The sequence below is a fragment of the Dromaius novaehollandiae genome, chromosome 3 (assembly GCF_036370855.1).
Source record: "Dromaius novaehollandiae isolate bDroNov1 chromosome 3, bDroNov1.hap1, whole genome shotgun sequence".
Lineage (NCBI taxonomy): Eukaryota > Metazoa > Chordata > Aves > Casuariiformes > Dromaiidae > Dromaius > Dromaius novaehollandiae.
In genome coordinates, this window is record NC_088100.1 from 72,023,000 (window position 1) to 72,048,091 (window position 25,092).

General features: G+C 43.8%; 1 protein-coding gene across 2 annotated transcripts in view; it reads right to left on the reverse strand.

Annotated features, from left to right (window-relative positions):
* Window positions 1-21,995, reverse strand: part of PPP1R14C (protein phosphatase 1 regulatory inhibitor subunit 14C) — a 55,222-nt gene extending 33,227 nt beyond the window's left edge. Inside the window, exon 1 of one of the 2 annotated variants that reach the window (XM_064509162.1) lies at window positions 21,557-21,995. In XM_064509162.1, the coding sequence (XP_064365232.1) occupies window positions 21,557-21,838 (282 nt within the window). In that variant the 5' untranslated portion in view covers window positions 21,839-21,995. The remainder of the gene's footprint in view (window positions 1-21,556) is intronic. The other variant, XM_064509161.1, reaches the window with a different exon arrangement.
* Between the last annotated feature and the right edge of the window lie 3,097 nt (window positions 21,996-25,092).

The following is a 25,092-nucleotide window of genomic DNA, read 5'->3' on the forward strand; positions in this document are numbered from 1 at the left end:
TTACAAGACTTCTTGCAGGTGGAACAAGAGTGTTCATCCAGTGGGGCTTGGGGGGTATTTTTGTGGTGAGTTGTTTTGTTGTTTTGATTTTTTACACTGTAGCACACAAAATAGCAATGACTCACTCCACCAATGAAATGGTACATCAGCAATGCAGATTCAGTGGATGACAAGACTAGCTGGAAAAAAAGCTTCACATCAGTCTGATTTGTTACTAATAGATAATTTTCTTTAAGAGAATGTTCACTTTAAAGTGAGCATTTTCTCCCATAAGACAAACAGAAAAGGTTGCAGCATGATAAATTGCCAGAGTTAAAACAGCAGATTTATGTCAGGTCTGTCAGAGACCAACACAGGAGCTACTCAAAAGAGGGCTATGTACCACATTTGCAATTGAACTCCTCATGTCTATTCTTACACAGACTAGAAACAAACGTGGGCTAAGAAGCCATGGAGCTGGGGTTTCCTGTGATTCACGTCTTGATTCTCAGCCACCCAAGTAAAGCTTTTCCCCTTATTAGGTGCATAACAACTTTCCTATGTGCATTCACTAGCATCTAATAAAGGATGGACATATTCCATTCAGTGAGTATACTAATAGGATCTCTTCCTAAGTTTTGTGAAAAAAGGCAGCTGAATATTAGTGTTGTCATTATCCCATGAGTTCACTAGCCCTCTGGCCTATTTCAAACTAGTGTTACAAGAGTTAGCATGCCAGAAGACCCACACATGCATTTTTCTGCCAAGCACTTCTAGCTTGCCATTTGAGCTTAGTAATGGAAACAAACAGTCAGTGCCTCTAAAATACAACCACCCTGTTCTAGTGGCAATACAAGCTGGCACCAGCTTCAGAAGCAGCTTTCCATATTTGTATTTGAAGGGGTTTAGCAAGTTCTTTCAAGCTTGGAAAAAGTACTGATGCCCATAATTCATTCCCGCTCAGCTTTTAAGGACCATGTAGCACCAGCTCAGAAGACTTTCCACAGTGGTAGAGTGGTATTGATCTTAAAATCAGAAATGGTGAATTCAGTAGCCCAAGAACAACTTTCTTGCCCAAATTAAAAGTCTGAGGTTCAGAGAACCCCCTGTCCAGCATCACAACTGCATGCAATGGCTCTTTGTCCAACCCACATTACCAAATTTCTTTAAAGCTCTCAAGGACTCTCTTTTTAGTCATTCTAAAATATGTTAGCATGCCACATTAACCACAAGCTGCAAGGGATGCACATTTCTTTAATACTTTCTCTTATCAATAAGCAAGGAAACAAAACAAGGAAAGAGCATAATTAAAGTGACAGGTGGATTTTGAAAATCACTTCAGGCTACAGCTAATAATAGAATACCCAGTTTCAAATTAGAAGTTTGGCTGAGTTGCCTGACATGCTCAGATGCTAAAGAAACATTTGTGCTTTTCCATGAGCTGGTTAGGGAAAGCGAGCATGCCAAAATACAAAAGCAGCACGAGAAGCTTCTCTTGCAGTAACTGGCTTGAATCCAACCCCCTAGACAGACTCTTTCCTCCAACAAAGGGGAGCAGGGCTCTGCACATACGCAGCCTCCAAAGGCAAGCTTGACTTCAGCAAACCCAAGCCAGAGTGCTCGCCACCTTGCTCAGAAGAGCTACTGCCTGGCTCAAGCCATGCCTCTCAGCACACGGCACTGTAGATAATCTGCTCCTTCCCACTGGCCCTCTGCTTGCCTGGCCGTCGGCCTCAGCCAGTGCTAACCTTCCTATTCAAATGGCTAGTGAAAGCAGAGTTTAAAGTTCACTTCACAACTTACAGGACATTTCCAGAGTGAGTGTGTGGTTAGACACCACACCTTCCAGGACCAGCAGCAGCAGCCGCCTCGCCTTCCCCCGCACATCCCTATTTACTGAATGCTTGTGCCAGAGCAACAGTCCCAGAAATGTCTCACTCCCGCCCGACCGAAGGCTTGAACAACTTGAGCCATTTAAGAGGGCTCTACCTCCTGGCCCAAAGACGGTGTGAAGGACTGGGAGAGGGCAGGCGATTTTCTGAAAATAAGAGAAAACTGCTGATATGCCTCTTAAGTAGCTACATCTGGATACTGTCTAAGGACCCCACTTTTTCATTATAGCCCCTCGCTACCACATAGCTGCATTTAATCCTCTTTAAATACTTCCAGAGCCACTGAAGACGGAGTATCTCTACCCACCCCATCCTCACAGCTTATAGACACAGGTGTACAGGTCCCTGCACCCGTACTCCTCCCACAGGCAGAGTGCTTGGGTAAAACACACAGGGCCCAGCTCTGCACACACGCTGCCAAGCGTCGGAATCAGTACTCTCATAAATCCTACGCTCACAGCAGGCAACATTACCATCCAAAATAGGTTTTCACAGGATGAAATCTAATTAATATAAAACGGGTGCAGCAGTCACCAGTTGGTCCTTCCAGTGCAGCAGAAACAGACATCCAGGAAGCATTTTAGGAACAGGAAACAGTCTAACCCGAGCTTCTCCAACTGGTGCATAGAATAGGGAGTGAAAGGAAGGTGGCAGAATCCATTGCCATGCACTAAAATTAAAGATATCCCATATTCCTTTGTATAAGAGCCCCATTACTGACAGATGCAAGCAGGAGGTGAGCTGTACCAGCAGGTACTCCAGCCTGTGCTCCACCTTAAAAATGCTGAAGATCCTTCACACAATGCCTTTGGCTTCCACCACTGAACAAAGACAAGCCAAGACATAAAACACTTTCCAACACAGCAATATTCAAAACTAAAATATAAAAACTTGCAATACCATTTCCCAATCCAAAAAGATTAAACAATTATGCATTTAATTAGAAATTGGGACATCAGATTCACCTTGTTCCTATGTAGACTAGAACTAGACTAGAACTCTTTTCCTGCTGTGGTTACAGATGCAGCTCTGGATAACTGCTTGTGCAAAAAGAGTTAGAAAGTCAAGTTAACTTTTAAGTTCCTACATGTTATTCTTATGAAAAAAAAGCATATGCATAGAAAAAAAATGCATAGCCACTTTTTATAGTTTGAAGAGGTACCAGGATGTATACATTCAAATAGTGAATATTGACATGATAAATCCTGAAATACTTCAGATGTAGCCAAAGGAGAAATAATAGCTGGCTGAGCTTTCAAATCTACAAGGAAGATTCCAACTATATAGAGGAATAAGAGAGGGTAAATTAAAGTTGGAGTTAAAAATTACTCATCCCTTGGTAAATGCAGCTCGATAGCTTGCGTTATATGCACATTCAACCTGGCAACCTGGCTCAGGTGGCAGAGTTGTTTTGAGCACTGGGCCAAAGTTTTACGTCAGAGCAATTTTACAATGCCTTAGCAGCCAAGGCAATGGTATCTTTCTTGCATGACCATTTTTCCACAAAAGAAGGCTTGAGCAGTTGCTTAACACTTTGTTTGGTAGTAAGGTAGCTTAGGCCTTTACTCATGCATTGCTCTTAATGAGCTGCTACCCACACAAGTGCTCACCATGCAGGATCATGCTTCACTCCCAGCCTCCCTGCCCTAAATTGGAGCTACAGGCAAAAACCCAAGTGCTGCTTACTCATGGGCTGGTACTCTTTCACCTTTTGATGATTACAGCCCTCTGATTACAGACATTTGATGCTTTCCCACTATGTCTTCCTCCCTCCCTCAGCCCCAGAACATGCCACAAGGACAGACAAGTTCCCACAATTCACTGGGAGATAAAGAGCCGCTCAGTTTACTGCAGCAAAAAAGAACTGGAATAAAACACTAGCAGTCCTAGCAACGGGCACATGTGATTGGAGTGCCTAGGTACACACAGTAATCCCTGCTGCTTACAAGTTCACTGGGCCTAGGCACCCAGGTTTGCCCACCTGCTTAATTGCATCCGAGTTAAGGATATGTTTTACGTGTAATGCTACCTTTTACACAGAGAGAAGAGTTCTGAATTTAGGAAACAGGAATTACCAATAATGAATAAAGGTAGTCTTGCACTTAAAATACATGAATGAGACTAACAACCTTACAGTCAGATCCTACCATTGAAATATCTACGTGACGTCAGGCAAGTCATAATGTGACTGCTTCCAACTCTGATGTGGAGGAAATACTCAGCTAGCCCTTAGTTCTGAAGCTTTGTTCATTAACCTTTGAGCACTTGAGACTGTGTTTCAGAACTAAGGCAAAGTAAATATTTACCTGGGAAACTGGAAGAATAAAATACTGCAAATAAAAGAGTTGAATTAAAACTAAGCTCAGTTTTAAAACCCATGTTGAAGTTACTTGACTGTCCTCAATTGCACAGCCCCAATGTTATACTAACAGGCTTCTCCCTGTTCAAGCACATATAATTTTTCTTGAGATGTGTGTTTAATCCTGGCAGTTAAAATGGATCATTAGGATTGGAAATGTTCATCTCTTTGGAGATGAACTGGATAGAACAGGCTAAGTTTCTGTTTTCAAAGCTGCCATTAGCTTGCTGATAGTTTTCTTTAAGGCACCATTAACATAGCAGCAAAGATTGGTTTATATTGTTGCAAAAAAACTACTATCCAACAAGTTTAATTCTTTTTCCCTTCCCTCACCAACATGAATCTTTGCAGAAATTTTTGCATGTCTGGTTCCACACTGAATATTATGAAGATACAACTGGAGAAGCCAGCAGTTTCTGTACATCCTTTTATTTGATATTATCTACCACTGCACTTCATGACAAAAAGGGGTTGTGTGGCTGACTTTTGGAGGAACACTGGATCTGAGAAAGTACCAGGGCTCTTACTATCTTTCCTTCAACTGCCTGCATTCAACTCCAGGCAGGGCTCCCAAGAGTTTCAGGTAATTCCTGAATACCAGAAAACTCAGTATCATCTGTCAGGAGACTGCCTCAGGTCTTACACATGCCACCTCACATTACTTAAATGGGCAGTGGGGTTTGCCTGCTCCCTTCTTCTTTCCTCCTTTTCCTCTACTCTGACTTGCAGGGTTATTTCATCCTCAATATTGTGAGTCTGTTTGCAAGCTCAACCTTTCAACATATCGAGCAGTTGTGATATAAGCAAAGTAAGATAAATAAAGTTCCAGAAATAGCCACCTAAATGGGTTTCATGGTTGAACAAATGTGCTTCAAAAATGAGTTTTTAAACAAAAAAGTAAATTAATGGCATACATCATCTCATGACCACTCTGATTATTATAAAATAGGTAGATCTATATGGACATCTTTGAAACTCTCAGACTCTAACATATCTTTAACCTCATGCCCACATATTAAAGCCTCAATTACAGTCTGATTTCCAGAGCTTGAGCTCTTTCCATGAGGCCAAACAACACAAAAGGCCGGGTTTTGGACATTTCACCCTGCCCCAGACAGCCTTAAGAAACATCCAGGACTAAAATCCTCTGTAACAACATACCCTAGATCATGCTTTGTTCACAGCCCAGCCAGTCTCAGAAGCCAAGCTTACCTTAGCGTCAGGATGCAGAGGGCACTGCCAGCCCTCCCCATCATGGACCTGCCCCCACCTGGCCAGGGGCCTCCCGACCCCCACCCCAGCCCCAGCTCACAGGCGCCTGCCTAGCCTGGCCTTGGCCCAGCCCCATGGCCCTGCCTGGCCACCATGGGGCTGTTCCTGACCTGGGTGACCCTCACCAGGCCTGATATGGACCACAACCCACGGGGAGTCACCCAACTTTTTACAGAGTCAGTGGCAGAGGCATCTCCAGCGAAGCTGTGGGCAGCAATGCTCCCACCAAATGCAGGGGAATCAGCCACAGAATTACTGTGCACTTTTCCTTCTCTCTAAGGGGTGCATAGTTTTTTCCTTTGCTTGTTGCCAACCAGCAGAGGTAAACAGTATTATCGCTCTGAAGCCATGCTTTGACCAGAAGTCGACTTCAGCATCACTGCTGTACAGTACTAAGCACTACGAGCTTTGGGAGGGATGGTAATTTAAATTAGGGGAGAAAAGATCATGCAGCTCTCCCCACAGCTCTTCCACTCTGTTCCTAATTTCCTGCAGTGCTTCAAACACTGAGACAGAGGAATGCCAAATGGGTACATCTTTGCATATTTCAATTGCCTTCATAATACATATATAATACACACACACACACACACACACACACACACACACACACACACACACACTCTGCTTGCTACTGTTTTTCCCCTTCTCCTTACCCCACAGCAAGCAAAAGACTCCATTTTCTGCAGCACAATCATTTCCCTAAAACAGCTGTAAGACAACTGCTCCGCACACCGCTCCTCTATCAGCAAGCCTCTGTTAACATTTATATGGGTTCCCTTGTTCTGCCTTCATCTGTGTGTTCTGTCTTTCAGGGCAAGAAATTTCCAGACTAGGTTTTAATGCAACTTTCTTTGCATTGATTTGCTAACTGACTAATTTCAAAGTAGAAAAGTAGAAACCAGGATGACCATTGAAAGAAGCAACCACACAGGATGGAGTCAAGATGAAGAACATGCCAGTGTGGGAGGACGGAGTCAGATGCACTCTAGCTTCATTGCTTTGATGCCTAATACTGCAGCTGTGAAAAAAGAAGAAACCCACTTTATTAAGGCACAGCCAGCTAGTTTTCTGCAGTGTTTCAGAAGTACATCCCTAGTGCTTCTGTTCAGCACTGTGGAAATAACTGCATGTATAGTTTAGGGTTTGCCTTCTTATAAAGATAAAAAAACATTAAAAGGATGAGAAAAGGATGATAGCCTCGAATAACAGCAGATGTCAGATAATGTGACTAGCTGGACAGGTCACTGTAAGACTAATGCTGAAAGACCACCACGTTCTAATACTACTTGTACCCTAGCTGGAGTACTAAAATTAAGTAAGTGTTAAGCTGGGCTTGGTGAGTGGAAAATTGCTTCTATTAAAAATTTGCTGTAAACGCGCCCCTCAGAGGCATAGCTTGCAGGAAATCAGCTCATAACTGTCTATTATTTCATCTTTGCTATAGCCAGTACTTCAGACATTTGGAGCTGGCAGTTCTTGTTCAGTGAGAATCTCTTTACAGCCAGCAACCATTTATCTTACTGAACACCTGTCATCCCAGAAAAGTCTGACGATAAGCCATTTAAAAGGTCAATTCACCCATCAGTGGTAGGTAGCCACATGTGGAGCGGGATGGCAACTGCACAAGTATACCTATAGACACTGCCCAGGACTTTCTGGAGAGGAAGTTACAAAACATGTAGGACAGATTCTTTAAAAGCATTTGGGCATGCCATGTGGCTTTGAAGATAAATGAACAGACATTTCTCACTTGACTATAGAAACTCTAGCAGTTGTTGACAGCGATTGTATTATTTCTCCCTGTAATCTGCTTCCAGTGTTATTGTAGATACTCCAATATAGGCATTGCTTTAAATGTTATTCAAATAAGTTTTCATAAAGTCTGAAATTGCAGCACCATGCTGCTTTTTGTCCCACAAGCAAATGCTAGAGCAAGTAAAGCAAACCTACAACATAACAACTGTCAGTCTCATCATTTCTGTGCTCCCTGACTTCTGAAGTTTTCTCTCTTCCACTACATTTAGCATGCGAACATTCCTGTGAGTCTTTAAAGTCTTACAAAGAAGATAAAGAGAGGAGGGGTCAGGAAACAAACTGGAACCTGGAAGGAAGAAGAAAAAAGCACTGAAGTATTATTTCAGAGCTTTTTTTGTTTGTTTTTAAATGAAAAGCACCACCTAGCTCTATACAGCAGTCTTCCTTTGTTGTGTGTAAGGACACACGTGATGGATTTATATGCATCGAATGATCATCTTCTACTGCCAGTGCTCCTGCTGCCAGGAGCAAAGAAACGTACATTACACAAGGAGACATCTACCCACATACCTGGACCAGAAGTACCCACTAGTGAAAGAAACAACATGGAAAAATGCAGAGAGAAGGCAGGCAGCCAGCCATAGGCTCTCCATATTCAGTCCACTACCTGACCTTCTTTCTCCCTCTCCAGTTCCACCCAACTTTCCATTTTCTCCTCTTTTACTGCAGTCCCTGCCTACCTAGCCCTGATAGCCAAACACTTCCTACCTCTTTCCACTCCCTAGTACAGAGATGGACAAAAAGCAAGCTCTAGAGGAAAGAAGACTATTTGTTCCCCACTAACAAAAAACATTGTGTTTAGGGCAGCACAGGACTTGCTGGCACAACAGTGGAGAAATAGGTGGAGGACAGGTGGGAAAATCCCCATCTCCTCACAGCTGTGCCAACACCTGCAGCCCTTGCATTTTCTAGGACAATGGTTCTCAAAAGAGTTCCAACCACCCCATCCTTTCAAGCACCTAATTTCAGAGCAGGCCTCAAGGCAGGGGATGTGCCTTTGTGGTAGGCATCCTAAGCGGGTAAAATACCCTAGAGCCACAGGCAGTATAAGCAGGGATGTAGCCAGCAGGTGGAGGTGTGGGCAAAACACAAGGTGGAGCAGCAAGTTATCTGGGATTCATGCCATTGATACTGAACTCTGGAAAACACCCATCACGTGAAATATAAGACCAAATGCCATGAGATTCTGAATTTTGAGAACTCTACAATTTATGGTGTCCATAAATTTTATTATCAAAGTCAATCCTGTTACTACAGCTGTATTTCTTTATCATCTTTATCACAACACCAAATAAACTTGAAGATTGAGAAGATGTTGCAATTACAGTAAAAAGATTTTATGATGCCAAAACACCTGTTTCCAGAAAAAAATACAGCATGTCAGGCCTTCCACTCAGCCATAAGTTTAATTTAGAAAACCCACTCAACATGCAGAGAAAGTAAAGAATCTTGCACTTTGCAACAGCAGTGTCATTCTTAAGTGTAGGGAAGGAACTGACATCCAGCCAAAGCAAGGTTTAGACTTCATTTAGCCTTCTTTAGTACTAACACTGGTCTTTCACTGTTTTCATAACTCAGCTGTCAAAACAACTTCAGCATATGCAAAAATATCCATAACACACATTGGTTAAGGAATTGTTGTCTAATTTGTGCATCTCTTCAGAAGTCTAAAGGAATCACTGGAGTGTGAAATCGTTAAATGAAGAAGAGGCACTGATCACAAAGTACACTGAGCAGAGTAAGAGGAAAGCATTCAGCACTTCCTAACCATGCCCATGACATGGATCCAATCTCAACAGAACATTTGCTAAATTCAAGTTCTGTGTCCAAAGCAAGAGCCTTGTGTCCTTGTTACAAAAATAGGACATGCTAAGTCTATGCTTGCTTGTCACTTCTGTTAAACAAAACACTCCAATGAAGATAGGGAGGACACATCATAGTTTTTGTCCTCATCCACTTTCACACAAGGCAGAGATAGTCCAGTATTAGCAAATACATGCTGTACTTTAAATCACTGTTACATAGTCATCTGTGACAAGCACAGTAAGTTAAGCCATCAGGATCTTTCTAAATGGTGGTACTTTCAGGATTATGCCAGTGCAATGACTTTCCACACATACCCTGTCATAGGACGTCCTCATGCTTGATCTACAATAGCAGGTCTCTCCACATCAGAATAACAGAAGCCTGATTGACTGCTTCCCTGCAATTTGTACATATCTCTGCATGGAAGAAGAATGCAGTAGTTTTATTTCAACTAAGCCCATTTTGTGTGGTTGCACCACACAGAGGGCAGTGATAAACCAGAGAAGCTGAAGAGATTTCTCATCTGGGAACAAAGTGCTTGTGAAAGCAAGCTGCCCTACATGGAAACAAAGTTTGAGTCTGCTCTGAGCTCCATAGCTAGACAGCACAGCAGGAACATGCAGGGCGTTTTCTGTAGTCTTGGTTAAAGCACCTCATCTTTGCACTTCCACACTAATAAAGATTTACCTGAAAACTATAGCATACATACTCTGGCTGGGGCCAGACTATTTTCAGTGGTGCCCAGTGACAGGACAAGAGGCAATGGGCACAAACTGAAACACAGAAAGTTCCATCTGAATATGAGGAAAAGCTTCTTTACTGTGAGGGTGACAGAGCATTGGAGCAGGTTGCCCAGAGAGGTTGTAGAGTCTCCTTCGTTGGAGGTATTCAGAACCTGCCTGGACGCGATCCTGTGTAATGTGCTTTAGGTGACCCTGCTTGAGTAGGGGGTTGGACTAGATGATCTCCAGAGGTCCCTTCCAACCTCAACCACTCTGTGATTCTGTGATACTTGCAACTGACTTATAAGCCTGTGGAAAGATCCGTTTCCCTTTGAGAAGGGAATAAAACTCATACAGAACTAGCTTAAGATTGCAAAGCATAGAACCATCACCTCAGAGGAGCCCTGAGATTCACCAGCAGTTTTCTCCTTCAATCAGACCACTGTGGTGACTTGCTCTCCCAGCATGATCCCTGATGACTAGGACAGTTCCATAGTAGGTCTGATTTGACTAAGTGAATGCTTTGTTTAAAAATGGAGGTGAAAAAGATCCAAGAAATAGATTTTAAGGAAAGATTTCAAAGAAACAGGATGAACACCAGGCCTTCTGCGCTCTGGGGAGTTAGGCTAAATAGCAGTGCAATTAAGCAGGCGTGTCTCTTGGGACACTTCAAAGATTAATTATTCCATCAGAATGCTTGAAAAAAAAAGGACAAGGAGAAAGACAAGGAAAGAGTACAGTGAGACACTGGAGGCTCTAAGTGGCCCTTCTCACTTTTAGAAGTCTTGTAAAAATAATCTGTTGTCTCTAGCACTAGCTGTGTGTAAATTGACTTCTGCAAAGAAGTTATACAGCATGGGTACATCAAGGATCTGACAAACCCATGGCCTCTTACCACATTTTAATCTGACCAGCTAATTATGATATTATCAACTGGAATAACAGACAGTCTTAAAATGCAAGTATTTCTTTATTCAGAAGTATTAGGTCATCTCAGATTTGACATGGGAAATAAAGGTGTGTCTTTTGTGCAGGAAAAATGTTTTCTTCAATAGTACCAAAACAAGCATCTTGCATTCTGCAGAATCTAGGAGCAATTGAATCTTCTTGTTGAAGAAATTTAGTTGGCAAGACATCTGGAGAGCTATCCATTGTTTGTAGCAAGTCCTTCAAATGGTGCCTGAGCATATCAATGTACTCTACACAGTAACTACTACTAGGCCTCTCCTTCTCCCTCCCACAAGATACTACTTTTGGGCACCAGGAAGACTGAGTACTAGCAGTTGATGCATTTTGGCCCTGGTCCATCAGCATCAAGAAATATCAGCAAGAAAGAGTTCCAACATGCTTTAGAAACAGACACTCCTCTTCCCCAAGGGCCAGAGGCATCAGTTAGCTCCTCAGGCAAGTCCCTAGTCTGATGAAGTTAGAAGATGGCCTAAGGGATCTTTACCATTAATTCATTAAACTGCTTCAGATCTAGGAAGTGGAATAATCTGTTGGAAGTGTCCCACTGAAGACAACAAAACCCTGGAATAAGAGAGCTAAAGACTACTGTTTGATTTCAGTGTTTCTCCAAACTCACAGTCAGTTCTCAAAAATGTATTTTGGCACATGGTCCTCCCTCCTCCCAGTTGCTACATCCAAGGTCCTGCAAACTACTCACCTAGAATAAGAGCCCATGATTTCACTATCAAATGTGGTCATTACATAAACATTTTAAGTTAAAATCTGACATGAACATTTCAAAATCATGCCATGAAGTAGCCTCCACCTACAGGGAACCCAAGACAGGAAGACAACCTCCAGATTATAAAGTGAAGTATTGACCTCACTTCCTCTTATAATGCATTCTTTGGTTATAAGAATTACTTTGAAACACTACAGAAATTCTTCCATATAAGAGTTTGGTCTTGGTAAACAAACAGCAGTTGGATACCTCTAAGCAAGTGGATTAAACTAGACCAGTAAACTAGTACTACAATGATGGCTGAAGTAAGAACTGAGATATTTGTGGTTGCCAGTGTGCAACTTCCCACCAGCCCTCTTCCCCACATTAGATTCTGCCCACAGAGAGTATTCAGTGTTCCATATTAAGAGTAGGAATTCAATCATAATCCAAATTTGGAAAGTTTTCTTAATTTCCTTGGAAAGAAAATTAAGCTGTTTTGCTTCGGTGCACTTGAAACAGGAATACACAGTTTGACAATAAGTCAAAATAGCTTGATTCCTACCAACGTAACAAAACCAAAAAACACAAGAACTTATTTCAGAAGGACCAGACTTAATGACTTCTTTTCACATATATCAAGGGTAATATGTGCTTCAGGTATTATCCTTTAAAATGTAAAGCAAGCAATTGTAAACGCTCAAGGCATGCTTTGTGTTTACAGTAAATGTGTCAAAATGTTATATATCGGTACCTAAAGTGGAATAGATCATTTGTACTAGACCATAGTTAATTTAAGTATCTACTTCAGAGAAGTTATCATTCAAGTCCTAAAATAAATTAAGATCTTGAGCAGCTAATATCTTATATTTTCTATAGTATTGCTAAGTTAATTCAATGAACAGTGGTGAATATATTTCTCCTGGAGTGTGCAGACATCCACCCAAAAGGAAGATTCTGTTTTAAGACAGTAAATGACCTACAGTATCTTGATATTTCTGCCCCGCATTGTAGCCACCACTTGACCCCAATGATGTCCAAAGTACAGATAGTAAAGTGCATTTACAAGCTAATTAAACATCACCCCAGTGTGAGAGTCAAAGCAAGCCCATCCCAAGCAAGCACAGGTCTTTTGTTTGCCTCTTCCTATAATTTACAAAGTAAGTGAGAAAAAGCCTAGTGCCCAAATAGTTTAAAAGGTGCATTTAAACTTATGAAATAATGTGGAAAGAAACATCATATAACAGAATTGCTCTGTTAAACAATTACACCAAATGGAAAAAGCCTATCCGCAAATGAGAGAGCAGGCTCCGTGACCCAGAATGTTCCTCCCAGTTCTGTGTTCTGAAAAGTAATCTTATTAAGACAGTCTGATAAGAAGTTTTTCATTAGGCATTCACTGTGCCATCATTTGCATTTATGAAGTCCAGCATACAGGACTGAAGTGTGCGATCTCCTTATTAGCAGCATACTCAGAATGGTGGGTTGTTCTCAACACAAAAGTTTTACTACTATGAAGTGGAAGTGTCACCTGTAGATCAGCACCCACTGCATAAGCTAGACATTTAAATACTTGCCATTAAGCCTCTTTAAATTAATGCTGTCTTTTGTACCAGCTTTGCTGCACATGCAGAACAGTACTACATTGAATTAATTAAGCTGTCAACATTCTAATAATTACAGATCTATACAACATACTGTGATTTCTCTCTAGGCTGAGATCTAGTAGATCTGGCATTAATGATAAATATCACATGGATTAAAAAGAAACAAGATGCCTTCTGGGGCTGTGATCTGTTTGTTGCCTGAAAATAGTCTAATGTACTGTGTTGAACTGGTTCCTAGAATAGATATCATGCTGCTTTGGAGAAGAAAAATAATTCTGCTATTCAAATGTGAGGCACGGAATTAAATACTTCTCACTTCAAAGAACAATTGATTTGTTTCAGTGTGTACCTCTGCCCAAATGATGCTTCGTTCCAAGAGTCTTTAACAGGCAAAATTTATTCTATCCTTGAAATACAGTCATACTGTTGCTATATGGACTGCATGCAATTACAATTTTATTCCCCTTCGCCAATGCTGACAACTTTGAGATATCCTGACTTACATAATTCCATTCCATGTGTCACACTGAGGTTCAGCAAATGCAACCGCCAACGTTTTACGACAGGCAGCCAGAAGTTGCAGTGACACAGATGGATAGCCATGTCTAACCTACTCAATTTGTGTTGTCAAATGGAAGTTTTTGGAGTTAGACAGAGGAAAGAGAAATAAAAAGGGAAAGGAAAAATGAGAACTTAATTCTCTTCTGTTGCAGGCAAAACACAAGGTTGCAGGAAGAATAGATTGATATTGCTGCTGTGTTATCACCTGTGGTGACAAGAGACAAGGTGACCACAATTCAGACTGAACTAGGTTAGAGATTGGACAGCATATTTTTCATCTGTGTTTCCTGTACTCTCCAAGAACAACTGCTTTGCACAGATTATTTTGTAGTATGCACTACAAAATTGTTCAGAGGTTTGTTTGTTGGGTCTGGGGCCAGGTACAGTGTCTTTTCAAGTCATTGGGCGTAACCTAATCTAAATGGGGAGCTATAAGAATGCAAGCAAGGGTTCCGCCAGCCTCTGCAAGGCATAGATCAGTTAAGAATTACGTTAGTCTTGTGACAAGCCTAAGCTACCACACTGCTTGCAAAATGAAGTTTTACTTCAAATAGAACATCTTTCCACTTGGGTATGAAACCTATTTAGAAACATTCACTATGCCTTTTAATAGAAGGCAGATGCACCATGAAATAGATATTTTCTTCATTTAAACAGGGTTATTTTTGCTTCAGGTATCTGGTTCTGCAGCAGAATTTTGATCAGCTCATGCAGAGCTATGAGAATAATGGTAGAAAAAGCATCCTCACTTGCCCAATGCACAAGTCAGCTTGGTGTCCTGCTCACGGTAAGTAACGCTCAGCTATCTATGGATAGATAATCCACACTGTAAATTAATTGTGCTGCAAGTGCAGACATCCAAGCTAGACTCAAGTCCAGAGGCAATGTAGATGTGTGATGCGTGTGATGAGCAGAAAGAGGTAGGCTGGCGATTTCTCCCCCCACTTCAGCTGCATGATTTATAGCATAGTTTACGTAGGGTTTTTTAATCCATGTTTTTTCCATTGTATGCATGTGCTTCTCTCTTCCACCCTCTCCCCATTCCCCACCCTCCTTACCCTGGATAATCAAGCACTGACTGTATGTAAAGCAATTTGCCTAAAGGCAGAAGAGTCTTTGCAGCCGTGACTGAGGATACTGTTTATAGCAAGTACAATTATAAAAGGTAAGCGATGTAAGCAATCAATCATTTCTTTGCCTCATCATAAAACAACCACACCTACCTCTTCAGCAAAGAGACCAGTTCAATCTTGAATAGAAAGGGAAAGGACAAAAGATTTGATATGGAATAGTTCATGGAACATGAAGGTTTGCGTAGTAAAGCTTCGAAATTAGAAGTCAAGGGTATTGCTGCTACTTAAAATAAGACAATGAGTCAAGATCAGTGCAGAAATGACATCCAGACTATACAAAGTCTAAGGGGTTTGAAAAATAATTGTCCTAGACTCCTTGAGATGCAATGTAAACTTTGCACTTAAAAAGGAGGAAGGTAGCTGAATGGTGCATCTCCTGCTAGAATTAGTTGTCTTCAGAACCCAGGATCAGAGTTTAAGCAGCACATTTAAAGACAAAAGGCTCTGGCCCCATTGCCCTCAGCTGCTTCGCACCCTCAGAGGTAGTCTAGCCCACTGGCTCTGTGAAAGCAGCAGCATGCATTTTACAAGCATTGATTTATAGCAGCATGCATTTTAAAGGCCATTTTGGGCTGCCTATTTGCTACACTTAGACCCTTCAAACAGAAATTCCTTTCCATGACATGAGAAGCCTTTCCTAGCCCAATAGGAGCCCATATCCAGTGAAGGTCTCTGATCACAGTAAGCTTTAGCACAGATCAGTTCAGCAATACTCTCCCATTCAAGAGCGCTCTGAAGTTAATGCTGTACAATGTGAAATTTTGACATCATTAATAGACTTCCAAAAGAAATAACTCAGCCACATTTCTAAGCAGTTAGATGAAGCTCTAAGTACTTTGTTTGAACACACCTATATTATAATACTCAATTTCCTGAACAAAGAAACCCTTTATTACAGTTGCTATTGACTTGCTTCCTTTTAAGGAGCAACTCTTCTCTTTTCCCTGATTCTCAGCGCCCTCTCAGTCTCTCTCCACTTTAGTTTCCTTTAAAAATATGTTCACACTTAATTATCATTTGTGAGGTCTTAGTCCAAGTTAGAGGACTATCCAAGTCTACTCAAAGAGTCAGTCAGCATAAGTTTGTTTCTGTGGTTTTTTATTCAGTGGAGTTCCTTACCAGATTAAAACATCTTCGTGACAAATGAATAATAAATTTCAAACATTACCTCCTGATAGCCTGAGAAGTAAGTAGCACCAGACCGTACCATCAGGCCCAAATTAATGAACAGCAGCCTTAACAGCATGCTGAGCAGGCTATTTTGCAAAGAATGGGATGTTAAAAGGAAAAAGAAAAAAAGCGTTTGGCCTTCAAATCCTTGCACCATTTATTCAGTGTTCTTCCAAACCCAGAGCAAAACGGATCACTGGTAACCATGGTAACTGCCTCAGCTACACAGGATTTGCAGGGCACACAAGGCCACTGACCATTGAGAGGATGCGCTGGAGAAGAGGGACCATACTGTGCAGAAGGCCAGTAGCATGTAGAAACACAACCCCAAATACTAGAGAAAGAAATAGCTGTAATTGAGTCCAGTCATCCAACAATGTATGTCTATTTTGATGCAAAAACTCAGAGGAAGTGATACCCTGTACCATGTCTGGTTATGCAGCAGTGCTTTTGATAGACCACCAATACTCATCAGCTCTGCCACTGGATTCTATATTGAGAAATATTTTAGAAATATAGTCAAGGTAGCTGATTTGTTCAAATGCCAAGGTTAAGTGACTAGAACTCCTCTTGCAAAAATCCATCCTTTTCAGAAAGCTTGACATGAGACAGCGTACCTTCCCTGCAACCCATCTTTTACACCATGCCACTAGCCTTACCATTGCAGCCAAAATGTGTGTGTGGCAGGAGGAGGTGGGAGAGCTAGGCAGTTTTTACTTTTGCGATCTAGTTCTACAGCCTAGATAAGTGCCTTCCTCATGTTTTCTCCTGTCTAACACCAAACAGTTCAAGTGCATACAGACTGAGAGACTCACCGATATTACATTAGGAACAAGCTGTCACTGTTAGCATCGTCCAGAAGCTCCAGGAAGGCGGCCAGAGAGGAGAGTCACCAGCACTGCAGTCACAGTCAGAGCACCCAGGGGAAGGCAGCTCCAACCATCCTGAACAGGTTTAACTGCCCCCCTTACTTTCCATCCCAACTACTAGCATTTTTTACTAATAGCTGCAACAATTGGCCCTGCCAACATGAAATCCCTTACCCAGTTCAGCACTTTATGCTGCCCTTATCACTGTAGTACCCACATATCAGGAAGCTGAAGAGAATAGTACATAACCATGATTCTCAGTTCAGCTTGGCTCTGTAGTCTTGAAGAAAATGCTTGAGGGCCTTTTATGGGCAGCTCTTCCTCTTTTTTTTTGTACGTTGAATTTTTAACACAGCATTCCATAATAAGTATATCTTGCACTGAAATGGAAAAGGGGTAAGCTTTGGCATAATTCCCTGTTACTTCCAGACCAGCATCTTATCCTTTGCCAAGCTCTCAATACATGGTTAGACATAAAATAATAAAAGAGTTGGTTATCAAACCATACTCAGCAATAGCTCATCTTAGAAGGTGAGTCTTATCTTCAGCTTTTAGAGTTCAAGATTTAAGGCCTCATACATTTCCGTACATCAAAAAGATTTCGTAACAAACCCATATCACAAGCAAAATCCTTCTTTATTGTTTACTAATGTTTTACGTAAAATCCGTATGGTCTCCATGTGCTTATTCCAACAGCATTCTGCTGTCTATGACAAATGCTTTACTTGTGGGCAGAATGCACCCTCGAGCACAGTAACCTACTTGTGAAGTTGAATGGTTTCTGGGCCAAATCCAGTGGCCTTTTTCATAAAGTTGTACAAGTTTGGCAAGTGCATACAAAGTAGATCATATATCCGGAAGACCAGACTGTATTTCAGCATGGAAGTGATGACAAATTGCAGATCATAGAAGAATGAAGAGTGATGATGTAAGTCATTCTGCACAGCATGGTTTAGCAGTTCCCAACCAATAACCAATTTAGCCCAAAATGTGAGCATCTGTAGAGAAACTATTTTTAGAAACAAGACACCTAGTAAAGGTCAACCTTGATGTCAGCTTAAGTCCTGTGATTAAGGCACCACTTTTTCACTGTACTAATTCGTGACCGTATCCTCAGTTTCAGCGTTCATATAAGCCAAAATGAAAAGGCCATAAAACATCAGGTTTTTTTAATGACAGCTGCTCTGGAAACAATGACCAGTCAGACTGATGCCTGCCTGGAGCATTTGTCCTAAGTACATTAGTCTCACAGATTCTGGTGCCAAACAAATCCTACTCGAGAGTCTTCAGTCCTACTACTTAAGTTGTCTACCTTGGTAACCCTTCACCATTCAGGCTGTTTTCATCCCTAAAATCTGCTTTATGTGGAACTAGTCTTTCTAAAGATGGTCTTCGTATCACCTATCTGTGGTCAGCAACAAAAATAGTCTCAAAGTGCTGTTTTCTAAGCCGCTTCACCCAACGCCATTATCTTGCCTGACATCCATTTTTTAAAACTAAAACCACACAGCTAAAGAGTAGATTCACTAGAAAAGAACACAAACAAACCTGTCTACTTATTTCCCAACCTTGTCTCCTAAACTTTGTCACTAATCCAACACATACTCACAGGCAGATACAGCCGATTTTCAACTTGCAAGTACCTGTGAAATTGTGAATACATGTCTAGCCTTAAATAAAGGGACCCTTTCTGGAAGTGCCCAATTACTGATAAATCTCAGCATAATTCAGTAGGAAACATTATTTAAATGGAAAACAGTGGGCAGACACTACATTTATTCAGTCCCACAAAGAGACACCCAGGTCTTTTTGCAGACTTTCAGAGCACTGCTCTGCCAAGCACCCTTTACTTCCCTACTGCTGTTCTTCCCAGGAATGGAGTGCATTGCTCCTTACCCCCAAGTCTGCGAAAACTAGAAACTTAGATCTAGTCAGAATGGAGAAGAAACACTGACACCAGTTTGCAAGAGCCAAGATTAGCAATTTTACAGGTATTTCTGACATTCTGGAGCATTTCAAGCATTTCACATTAGTGAATTATGCTAGACCTTCCACAGAAGTTAAGCTGAGCAGTTCCCACCCTCTAACCCTCCTTCAAAGTTATTAACAGTCTGGATAGGTGGTTAAGTTACACTGTGAGAGCTACATCCATAAGCCTAAAAGTAATTCAACCAAAGCATCTTATATTAAATTGCTCAAGTCCTTATTCACTACACGCATCAAGTACCTTCAACTTTATTTTGATAGCCTATTAATTGTTTGACCTTTTGACTACTGCCACAACACAGACACTGGAAGGAGTACCAAATAACTGCAAAGAAGAGCAGAAGGCAAGACTTAAACATTTTGCCCTCAGTCTTCAATGCCAAAGGATTTTCATCTATTGCATCAAACCATTCTTTCCTAAAAGTCATCTTATAAAGTGAACCAAGAAAAAAAATTTATGTGTCTGTGCAGCCCATATACAGGCCCCATCTTAATGGGGAGCCTTTTAGTAGCAGACTTCCTTCTGTTTCAGTCAGATGTAACAACTACAGTAAGGCAAAACATGGAAGAATTTTTCCTAAATGCTTCCATGCAGCAAGTCAGACATCTGAATACTGTGAAGAGCAGCGATAATTTTTCTGGACCATGGTTTGAACAAGCCCAAACCTCCTTTCTTATATACAGAAGGACTATGCCTGCATGACAAAAAGCATACAACACAGCCAAATCAGGCCACAGGTTTTTGAACAATGTGAATCAGACCAAAGGCCAGCAAGCCAGTCACTAACTACAATATTGCGAATCATAATTCGTACAAACAGAAATTCATGCAAACATGAATTCATCAATTCATGCAAACAGTTTTAAGTACTTTTGACCTCAAAGAAATTATTTCAGCCTACAGGTTAGGTGGCCTAATAAATCATGAGGTTGGATAGGCAAGTCACACCAAAACGAAGCATTATAACTGCTTATTTTTAAACCAAAGCTTCCATTTATCTCTTTCCATCCCTTAGCTCATGGATGTGAACAGTTAAACGGGTTTAACTTGTCACATGCACATTTCTGATGAGGGCAACTCCTCTTGACAAATTTGCTGAGAAACTGGTTTTGAGATGAAAGGGAGTTTCTTTAAACGTTTATATATACATGCTAGATATTCAGGGCTGGTTATTTAGACTCTCACATCCACTCAAGACATCCACACCTCGGGAATCTTCCTTCTTTGCTCAGTACCCCTCAGCTCTAGAGGGAGATGTTCTCTCCAGAGATGTTAATTGCAAAATTCACACTCGTCTTCAACAAATCTCTCTTCAGAAGTCTCTAACGAAAGTGAATTAGACCTACGGAGGTGAAAGACGAATGAACCTCAGCCTAGACTTAATATTTGGATCTTTTATAAGATTAATACTAATGTGGGGGGGGGGAGAGAGAAGAATACCCTCAAACTAGAAGATTTACATTTCTGCTGAAGCCTTGACAAAACAAAATACTGGTAATTCCTTACTACAGTATTAAGTTTTCTTTATATGGAAGATAATAGCTTATTATTCCCCTGAATAATCTTGAAATCTCCTTTTCAGCTTCTCTCTACAGAAGAAAATTCATTCTGGCCCAGATATTCACTTTTTGTATACAGTAACAGAAAAACAGGCTTGATATTTGGAAGTTAAATACAAAAAAACAGTATTTTGAATTCTCATCCTAATGCTCTTCTAACTGCTCCCCGAAATTCACTGGCTCTAAATACCCTGCTCCTTAAGGCCGGGATAACATAAAAATGCTGTCTTCGAGCCGCCCATATCCGCATAGAAGCGCTTCCCTCACAATTTGCTGCTCTGACATCTTGCTACCTCCAGGCAGCCGCTCCGCGGTGCAGCGCGGTGCAGCGCGGCGGTGCCGGGCACGCAGCCCGCCCGGTTGCCCCGGCCGTCGGGGCCCCGGGCGCCGCTGCCCGGGGCGGAGGCCGGGCGGTGCCCGGCCCCAGGGACTGCGGCCAGCGGCTCCTCCAGCCCGGCCCTCCCAAACCACACACGGCCCCAGCCCTGCGCGCAAGCTCGGCACGGGCGGCCGCCCCAAGGCACGCAGCCCCCAGCCCCGAGGCCGGTGCGCCCCGGCTCCCCTGCCTCCGCGCACCACCCGCCGCCGCGCTGCAAGCGCGCTACAGCCGCAGGCGCCCGCGGCCGTCGGGGCGCGCAGCCCCGCCGCCACCGAGCCGCCACCGCCAGCCCCGGCCCCGCCGCAGCCCCCCAGCGCCGGGGGGAGAGGGCGCTTCGGCCCCGGGGGGTCTCGGCCCCCGCGGAGGCGACGCGGGCCCCCGCCCCGGGCGGAGAGGGGAGGCGGCGGCACCCACACCGCAGCCCGCCGGCTTCCTGCAGTGGGGCCGTGGGAGAGAAACCGCCGCCCGCCCCTCCGGGGGGAACCAACCCCCTCTTTTGCGGGGTGGGGGGGATGCACCTTCCCCGAGAGGGGCGCCACCGAGGAGCACCCGGGCAGGACGGTGGCGCCCGGCGGCCGGGAGGGGACGCCCGGGCTGGGAATGTCATTTGGAGGTGGCTGCGACGGGTCCCCCACCGCCCGCAGCCGAAACACGGCCCGGGGGGGAAGAGGCGCCCGGGGGCGGGCGAGACGGGCGCGGGCAGAGGGAGCGCGGGGGCGGCCGCGCCGGGGACCCGCCACCCCCACCGGCACCGGGCACCGGGGCCGCCCGCACCTCGCAGCCGTAGAGCTGCCCGAGCTGCTCCACGATCCACTCCTCCAGCACCAGCCGCTTCCGCAGCTCCTTCCGATCGTATTTCACCGTCACTTTGCCCTGCTGGTGGCGCCGCTGCTGGACCTGCACCACCGCCGCCGCCGGCGACACCGAGTCCTCCCGGGAGGAGCCGCCGCCACCGCCGCTCCCGCTCCCGCCGCCGCCGCGGGGGCTCTGGAAGAAAACGCGGCTCCCGCCGCCGCCGCCCGCCGCCGCCTCGCTGCCCCCGGTCGCCACCGACATGCTCCGCTCCGCCGCCGCCGAGAGGCGCCGCCCGCCGCTACCGCCGGGCCGGAGCCGCCGCCGCCGCCGCCGCCGCCGCCGCCGCCGCCGCCGGTGGCGCGTGTGCCTGGCTCCTCCGCACCTGCCGTTTAAAGGCGCTCATGGCACGGCGGCGCGGCCGCCCCGCCGCGGGGGGCCCTGCCCACACCGGCGGCGCGGGGCGGGGACAGCGCCGCCCCCCCCGCCGCGCTGCCGGGGGCGGCCGTGCGCGGCAGGGCTTCCCGAGGGGCCTGCCGGGGGCCGGGGTTGGCCCCTTGCAGGGCAAGGCAAGTGGGCTCTCTTTTTTTTAAAGAAGAGGCAGTCTTGCCCTAGCACGCACGCTTATCAATGCCATGCCGCTGCATACTGAAGCGTTAAAATGCTGAATGCGACCACCTTCTCCTTCCCGGGGAAGGTGGATGGGCCCACGGCAGGCAGCCCAAGCAGCAGGCGAGTATTTCAAGCAATTTTTGTAACAGTTAGCCATTTGCACAAGACGCCATTTAGCATTGGTTTGCCCCATGGGGCGTATAGCTTGGCGCCTCCCAGGAGGCGCTGAGTGGAATCACCAGTGTGCCCTCACACGCACCCAAATCTGCCTGTGGTCGCAAGTAGCAAGCTGTCACAGCTCAGACGCCAGTTAGAGGGTCCTGGGCATCACCGTGAATGAAGAGGTCTGCCTGTGCCGCAGGGTGGAAGACGGCCCCGTGCACGTGCAGACCTGGGGCTGGGATTGCACCAAGTCCCAAAGCTCGAGTGTTGCTGCTGAGAGAGAAATAGTGTCCCCTGCGCACACCCAGACCAAATCTGGGGCGTGAGACGTTCAATCTGCAAGGCGTACAGGGGAACGGGGTATGGCAAATAGGGCCTGTTATAACCACCTGGGCGTTTCTTCCATCAAATCCTTGTCATTATTAGGGCCACATGATATTAATAGCATTTCAACCACTTCTTTGCTTTTGACACACCGTTTAACATGAGGCTATCATGAGGCATTTGAGTCCAGTACGTGCTATCTTAGGTGAAACTCAGCCTGCACTGCTAAAAAGATCATAACCTAATATGACCAAGAGTTAAAATCTCATTACTGGTCTTAAATGATGTGAAAGCTTTCAGATTTTCGTCTAAGAAAAAAGCTAATTCTTTAAAGCATATAAAGTTAAGCTCCTTATCTGCATTTAGGGACCAAACGATTTTCAGAGGTACTGACCAACTGCAATTTGGCATCAGTGGAGATCATGCTTGAGGCCTGGGCTGTGGGCAGAGCTTGAAAGAAAGCCGCATCCCACAAGTCTGACTTTATGCAAGGAGTCTGCCCCATCACCTCTGCAATCTTCTCAACCACTACCCAAGCAAATCTGGACTTTCAGCTGTGGCTGCATAGTGCTGCCTAGCTTTTATAACTCCATTTGGGTAAATAGAGTAAGAAAGTATCACTGTCAATAATTTGTTCTCAGAGAAACCAAAAATATGAAGAGTTTTTAAAGAAGAGAAGCGGCTGTCTTTTAAACTTTTGTTTTGAGAGTGGCCTATAATTTGAGTCTTAAGCTGTGCATGTCATGTTGAAAGTCTGGTCCTGAGAGTCGCAACCAGAGAATTTGAAACTTTCCTATTGAGAGCAGAAACATTTTCATCTTTATAAAACACTGATAGACTGATTTCATTTGTTGGAATTTGCTACAATTCAACAGTTTTCTGAGAAATAAATGAATTAGTGCAAACAGGGGGTAAATACTACATGAGAGACATTTTAAACCTATTCTAAGGACCATATGCACCCATGGAATATAAAGCAGGAATATCCAAATTGTGACCGTAACAGGATATTTTCTGCAGCCAAAAGAACACTGAAATGTTCCACACTGGGCCAAAGGCTCAAGGCAGTACCTGATGGAAAATACTGAGATTTTTATTCCCTGGTGTACAGACGGCTGAAATATGCTCACTGACTCTGAGTGTGAGAATCCAAAAAATCTTAACTGAAGGACTATTTCAATCCTATAGTAACAAGATATAATAATCACTGCAGACATTAAAGAGTTGGCACCTCTATTCAAATAGCACTTCCACCAGCACTCTTAAAGCAGAAAATGAGGTGCTGGAGATTCAAAAGCATGTCCTCAGAGGTTATCATTTTAAAGTTACACTTCTAACATAAAGCACAGTGGTTGGTAAATGTGGGTGGATGAGGAACTGGTAGAACTGCCAGCATTTTCATAAGGCAGTTTTATGTGCCATTGGTTTTTCATTCAGTTTTTAAAGAAAGTGCATTCTTCAGGAAGCCCAGGCAAAAAGTACTGCCAAGAATTTTTATTGCAACAATTTTGTTTCATTTGAAAGAAAGATCTAGCTGTTTAAAAGTCAAAGTTGAGCAAAAACGTTTAGATTTGTTAACATCCTGGGAATGAGCAATGCAACACTGTGTGGGCACAATCTCTACTTTACTCCTGAGCATCTGGAGGCGTATGAGAGCATTTCTTGGAGTAAGAAGCTACGCAAGTTTCCTAGTGAATACTTTTCAAAAGCATGATAGAATGGTTACGTCCATAATGAAGAAAAGAGTTAATATGGCAGGAGGGAGGAAGAACCTTTCCCAACCCTTCAGTCCCAATTTCAAACCTACCTCAAAGAATGAATTCAGGGGATAAGAGACCAGGCTTCATAGTCAAGGGTCTTCCAGCAGCCAAATCACAGTCATAGTGATGCATTTCATCTAAAGCTAATGGCTGATCAATAAAACCAAAGGGAAGCTAAAGTATAATGCCCCCGATGTGCTCTGTCAGTGTGATCATGTTCCAGTCTCTCACGCAGTAACATTGCATTAGGTGAAATGAAGAGTGAGAGGCCCAAGGTAAGTAGAGAAGAACAGATAGCATGAATTAGGAAACACCAAAGTCAGAGGAACACTTGTATTACCTGCATTTCCTCATGCTTTTTTCCCAAAGAGCAGATACAGGAATCTCTGTGAATATGAGCAACATGAAACTGTATCCTCTTCCCATGCACATATTGCATGGTCCTAACCTGCTTCCCAGGCATCTGAAGGAAAATATTTAAGGCCAGCTGGACTATTTTTTCGGGAAACTCATGCAGTGACCCCGGAGGGTTCAGGAGCCTGAGCATTAGTCATGTATTCACCTTTAGTAACCCAGGTTGATATCAGATATATTCTCTTCCTAAACAATTGACACTTCAGTCAGTGCTAGCCACAGATGTCGTTGTTGACTCACATCTGT